The 6,129-nt window shown below is 41.3% G+C and overlaps 1 protein-coding gene across 1 annotated transcript; it reads right to left on the bottom strand.

Annotated features, from left to right (window-relative positions):
* Positions 1-5,493: 5,493 nt before the first annotated feature.
* LOC112897451 (L10-interacting MYB domain-containing protein-like) lies at positions 5,494-6,129 on the bottom strand. The gene is made up of 2 exons (XM_025965745.1): positions 5,824-6,129; positions 5,494-5,742 (listed from the first exon to the last, which is right to left on the bottom strand). The coding sequence occupies exons 1-2, from the start codon at positions 6,127-6,129 to the stop codon at positions 5,494-5,496; spliced, it is 555 nt and encodes a 184-aa protein (XP_025821530.1).

Raw genomic sequence — 6,129 nt, 5'->3', positions numbered from 1 at the left:
CTGTGTGAAAGGTGAAGCGTGGCGCAATGGGATTAATTGGACATAGGCGGTTTTTTGGTGGATTTTTTGGGCCGTTACTTGACTAACCATTTTTTCAGGGTTAATTGTCCCGAAAAAAGAGGTTTTTTGAGTTTCAAGTTCAATTTATGCCAATTGCCTCCTCTTAAACTATATTTTATCAAAAGGGAGCATTTTTGCCACGACCTTTGGGATCCTTTTTTCCAAATGATTTGGATTCAAGGCTCGGGGGCTGTGGAACACGTGGCATTGATTACTTATTTTTTGAAAGTACTCGAAGGATAAGAAGAAAAGACTCAAGACTAGTTTGACCCTTAGCTTGATTCTTTGATTCAACCTAAGGCTCGGGGGCTACTCCATATAGAGTGCGATTATTCATCGCACCCCATACAAAAGAAAGAATTCGGGGCATGAGCACCTCATAGCTTCGATGCAGGGAGAAAAGTACTCGAAGAGAGATTTCAAGATGGAGCTTCGAAAGAAGTCGAAGATTGCTTCAGAAGTACTCGAAGAGCCTGCAATACTCAGCTACGAAGAGCTCGGGGGCTTGTCAGACCCGGGGCCACGGGGCTGTGTACATCAAGGAGTCCGTATTGGGCTAAGGGGATAGGACGTGTCCTGTACCTTATTTATGTTGTATTCTACCCGCATGCGGAGTAGGACTAGTCGATATAGAAGGAAACTACTCGAGTTGTACTTGAGTACGATTCCTAAGCTAGTATTGGACTAGGATTCATGTAACCCTGTCCCCCCGGATATATAAGGGCGGGCAGGGACCCCCTCAAAACATAAGATCACCTGATCAACATCAAGGCAATACAAACCATCATACAGGACGTAGGGCATTACGCATATTGCGGCCCGAACCTGTCTAAACCTTGTGTTGTCTGCACCTTCGAGTTCCTGATCTCGGCGCATCCCAACCCAAAACCTACCACCTTGGGTATACCCCTCGGTGGGCAGCCGGATAAAACCCGACAACAGGTTCATGAAAAATTGTTACAGCACAATACCATGGTAAAGGTTCTACTAGGGGAAAAAATCACAGCTTGCACGCAGCAGGGAAAAATGTAACAAACTCATGAAAAATGATACAATGAACACGCCACTTGCCTGTTTTCACACTACATGGTCGAATCATTCCTTGTGAGCCAATTATGCTTCATTGTAAGCCACTGAAACCGTTTTTCTGGCGTCTCCAAAGTCATAAACATCTCCCTTTCAGCTCGCTTGATGAAGACTTGAGAAGTTATGAAGTGTTCTTTGCTTTCTGGAACAGCACCACACTCTCTAACCAAAACCATGACATCCTTGATTGAACACCCAGAAGTATCCTCCCTCCTTGCCAAAGACTCACATGAGGCAGTACTCCTCTCGCTCATGAAAACAAGCTTGTTCAGTTGATCCTGCACCCAATGTCCTCCTGAAGTTTTTGGTTTTTTACCCTTATCCTTTCGGCTAGTAGGTTGTGGCAGAACCAACCTGAATTATACCGGCTCAAGTACGTGAGTCCACTCCCGAGGGCTCCAACGTACTTCAAACGGTATAATCCCTTGGCCTGTCGGGTAACGTCCCGATAAACCACCGATACACAGGATCAAATAAGGTTACCTCACACGAAGGTGAGTCCAGAGATACAATCACCATCACATTTTACATCACAGAGGAATTTATGTTACAAGGGTTTCCAAAAGAGGTACGAAGATTAAATTCAGAGAGAAGATTACAAACTGTTAAAACTATGGTTTTTAGCAGCGGAAAGTATACGCGATGATTACAACTCGTCGATAAGACGATGTCATGCTAAGCCCGAGCACGACCTCGCTCGATATCACCAGTGCTGGCCGGGGACGGATCCCATTCCACGGACCAACCTTCTGAAGGAGCACAGGGCCAGGGCAAGGGAAGAGTAGGGTCTTCAAGACATTACCTGCAAAATATATATAACTAGCAAGACTGAGTATACTAATACTCAGCAAGGCTTACCCGGGATTGGGTATACTTAGCCCGTAACTAGACTTATGAAGGCTTATAACAGCTCTAGGTTTGGTTTCAGCTGAAAAGCAACTAAGAGTAGATCCTTATTTTCAATTTTTAGCTTTCAAGTTTTATGTGATTATTCATTCTAGATAAGCACCTATAACTAAGCAAGCAAGGTAGAGCTCTTTATCTCAATCATCAGTATTACTCATCATATAGTTGCTCTTGTTACTCTGTGTGATAAAGGGATTAAGCAGTCTCAATCTTCGTGAGAGGCGGACGATTCTGAATCGAATTTAACCTTGCAAGGTAAACCTAACACACACGCTTGGAACATCACAGTGTCATTCCGAAGCAACCGTTTGCCTTTCATTCCGACTCGTGGACAGGTCCACCACAAGCGACTGTAGGAACATACGCACATCACTCGTGCAGGACATACGTCTGTAGCGCGACTACAAAACCCGTATTCCTGGTTGCCCTTGCAACACGTATTTCCTCAGTCGAACATAAGTAACCAGAAGAAGCAATCGAGTGGTGGGAGGTATGTCCACTCCTCGGGCTGATTGGTTACTAGGCTTACCGCTTACCATATTTCACGGCATGTGGTTAGTACTTTCAAATGCTTAACCACCGCTAACACACCCCGCGGCCTTATCCAATTCAACAACACAGACGGGGTATCACCTCAACCATGATACCTCACAAAACTCCCGTCCGGCATCCTTATAGTGAAAACAGGAATATAAACATTACAACTCCTATATCGCGCGAGTGACAGGAAATCACCCGACTTCTACCGGCCCTATTAGCAGAGCATCTAGTCGATATGACCTCAAGTGCAATACATTGGTTCCTAGGATTTATGCATCTAGGGTTTCAAGCAATTCCTAAGAACTTAATGCATAGAATACGTAAATAGATATAGATTGCAGTGTAATAAAATAGTAGGTTATGTCCGGGGCTTGCCTTTACTGGTAGGGCTGGGGTTAGTCAAGTTAATAACGTCCGAATTTTGGTTCGGGCCTTCAGAGAATTCCCTGATGAAGTTCTTGGGATCTTCAGAACAACCTCCTTCCGTTCCGGGATTAGCTGTTAATTTCCACCGGCGGGAGAGATCAAGTCTACATGATATGCAAGATGGAGTTCAATGGATGCACACACTTCCATCTCAATTCACGGTAAAGTTGCAATCCAAAAGCTACCACTCAAGAACTCATGGCATAAGAAACCTAAGTTCTGAATCATAAGCATTAACTCATGATTAAAGCATTAATTTAATTGAAAATAGAAATTAAGTATTCAAGTTTAAACTAAATTCAAATTTGAATGTGAACTCTAAGTAATTAGAGTTACAAAGTTTTGAAAACTTAAACACAGCTTAATGTGTATTTAAAAGATTTTAATTAAAAGATCTAATTAGATAAGCTTCACTGAAAAGATTTAGTTGATTGTATTATAAACAAATTGAATTAATCCAAGATAAATATTGAAACATAAATTAGGGTTACATTCAGATTTAGATTTGAATTTAAACTTTTTGAGTAAAGAATGTTATAAGAATTTGAATATTTAAAAATAGATTACTTCATAAACCATGATTAAGAGATCTATTTGATTAAAGTTTAAAAGGTAGGCTTAGCAAATTTTTGCTCAAAATAATTTGAAATGGTTATCTTAAAAGAAATTAAATTATATCATGAATTTAGATTTGGAGATTTTATATCACTTTTTGTGTCATCTATAGGAATTTGTATATCAAAAGCCATGATCACAAAATTAACCTATAGGGTTTAAATTGGAATTACGGTTTGGATATTACATTTTCATGTCTTAAATTCAATTAATGATTCAAAACTATTTGGTTTCAAATCAAACTCACTTAATAGAAGTTGTAGAGTTCAAAACCTAGTTTTAAACAAAACTGGTTTTGTAATTTTTGGAATTTCCTACAATTCTCTATTGAATTTACAAGTCAAAAATACTACTCACATGAAATAACGAGCACCCATTCACTCCTATTCTAAATACAGCACAAACTATCCATTTTCATAGCATAGTCACAAAACAAAAGTGATAGAATTTGAAATGTAAATTCAAGTACAACTGGTTTCATATTTTTTTGAATTTTCTACGATTTCCTAGGGATTTTCAAAGTTCAGCACATTGGAAGGGAAGAAAGGGCTGGAAACTTTCATTTGGACCCTTGAAAAGAACTAAATTCTCGCAGTTAGGCCCTCCTGCCATGGCCGGCCGGAGCAAGCTCGGGTTCATCCCGATTCCGGCGATGGAGTGGTGAATCCGCAAGGGGAAGGGGGTGGGGAACGAGAGGGAATCGAGACACACCCGATTGAGGCCTTAGCCGGGCTTGAGGCGGTCGGAACAGGGGCCGCCGGCGGGAGGCAAGAACAGCAACGGCACGGTGGCGCCGGAATCTGGGTTGCAGCGTGGGAGGGGTGCAACGGAGTGGGGAAACGGCTTCTATAGGTCCCGGGGGTGCTATTTATAGGAAAGGGGAGGGAAGAGAGGGCGCACGGCCGGGAAACCACGGCGGCGGACAGAAACAGTGCGGGCGGCGCTCAGGCAGCCGGTGCCCACGCGTGGCAGCACAGGAATGGGCGGGGGAGAGAAGGGATAAGCTCGGGGAAAAGATAAGGCGGCGCCTGGGGTGGAGAGGGGGGCGGAAGGGGCTGTACTGGCGCCGGAGTTAAAGAAAAACTGGCGGCGGCGGCAGTAAAGCAGAGGAACAGGGGAGGCGGCCGGAGGAAGAAGAGGAATAGGAGAGCGCCAGGGACTTGTTTGTGATTTGCAAAAACTTCAAGGGCCTGAAAGTAAAACTAAATTTCCCACTGATACAGGGCTCTAATGAAGAAATGGCCAAAATGAAAGTTGTACAACTTTTCGAGCTCTACAACTTTGCTTTAGGGTTTGAACTCCAAAACTCATGGTATGCAACTTTATTTTGAAACTTTGGACTAACTTAAAGTTTTATAAGATTTTGTCCTTACTACATATTTACACACATAATTTTGGGCCTTAATGCAAGTTTCCAGGTAAGTCATGATGACTTGCATTCTTATAATTTGGCCCCTAGTAACTTTTGAAAATTACTTTTGTAAATCAAATATTTGCGTAAAAGGACTTATACTTTTATAAAATTACATAAATACCCTTGTTTTTACCACTTTACCCAAAAAATTTTACACACTTCAACATACACATTTCCAATGAAACTTTTGGATAAATGAATATATTTTTACAAGGGTTAAAACAAGGAAAGCATGTTTACACAACCACTTTCACTTATTTTGAAATTACCCTAATCCAAATACTTTTTGCAAAAACAACCCTATGTTTTTCTGTAATTACAAAAATACCCTTTTTACTTGTATTTTAAATTTTCAACAGTTTCACACAAACACACATAAGCTTTATATAAACAATACATATTTCACACTAATAAATTATATGCCTAGTTTACAAACACATGAACTGTCACATAGGTGCAGGCCGCTTTCCTTTCGAAGGTTCAGGGGAGATCTCATGACAATCATCACTGGCTTCGTTAGCCTCGTAATCTTCATCTTTGTCATCATCAGGTTCGGTGTCTTGAGTGTTAGGAGCAGCACCACTTGAAGGAGACCAATGATCATCTCCCGTGTTCCGAATGTCTTCAAACATAATGGTCTTTAAATCTTCATGCTGAAGAGGACCATCCTTGAACTTGGCAATTCCTTTGTATACCTGCAAACAAAGAGAATAATTACATACATATTTGCATAGATTTCAAGACTATCAAAAGATATCAATCATAATTATTGGTACCTTATTTTCCTTCTTCCACCAAGAGTCAGGTGCAGTATATATCTTCTTGATAGGGTCCCATCCTAACCCAGTTTCCCTGGACAATCGTTTCCAGTTACCATACTCTTTCCGCATCTTATCCCATTTGTTCTTAAATTGCAGCTTGCTATAATCCAATTCAGTCTTCTCCTTAAACTTTTCCATAACATTTTTGTACCCAGTCCTGTTAACATGAGTGCCACTGCGATTGTGTGCTCTCACTTGTTCAGCAAACAACTCACATAGAAGTCTAGTATTCTCCTCATTCCAATCAGCGTTTTCAGCCAT

The sequence above is a fragment of the Panicum hallii genome, chromosome 1, assembly GCF_002211085.1.
Source record: "Panicum hallii strain FIL2 chromosome 1, PHallii_v3.1, whole genome shotgun sequence".
Taxonomy (NCBI): domain Eukaryota; kingdom Viridiplantae; phylum Streptophyta; class Magnoliopsida; order Poales; family Poaceae; genus Panicum; species Panicum hallii.
The sequence above is the reverse complement of the archived record's forward strand: the minus strand, read 5'-3'. Positions and strand labels throughout refer to the sequence as shown.

Coding starts and splice junctions, on each gene's coding strand:
- LOC112897451 (XM_025965745.1), bottom strand. CDS start 6,129: ATGGCTGAAAACGCTGATTGGAATGAGGAGAATACTAGACTTCTATGT. Junction 5,743..5,823: donor GGTGGAAGAAGGAAAATAAG/GTACCAATAATT, acceptor CTTTGTTTGCAG/GTATACAAAGGAATTGCCAA.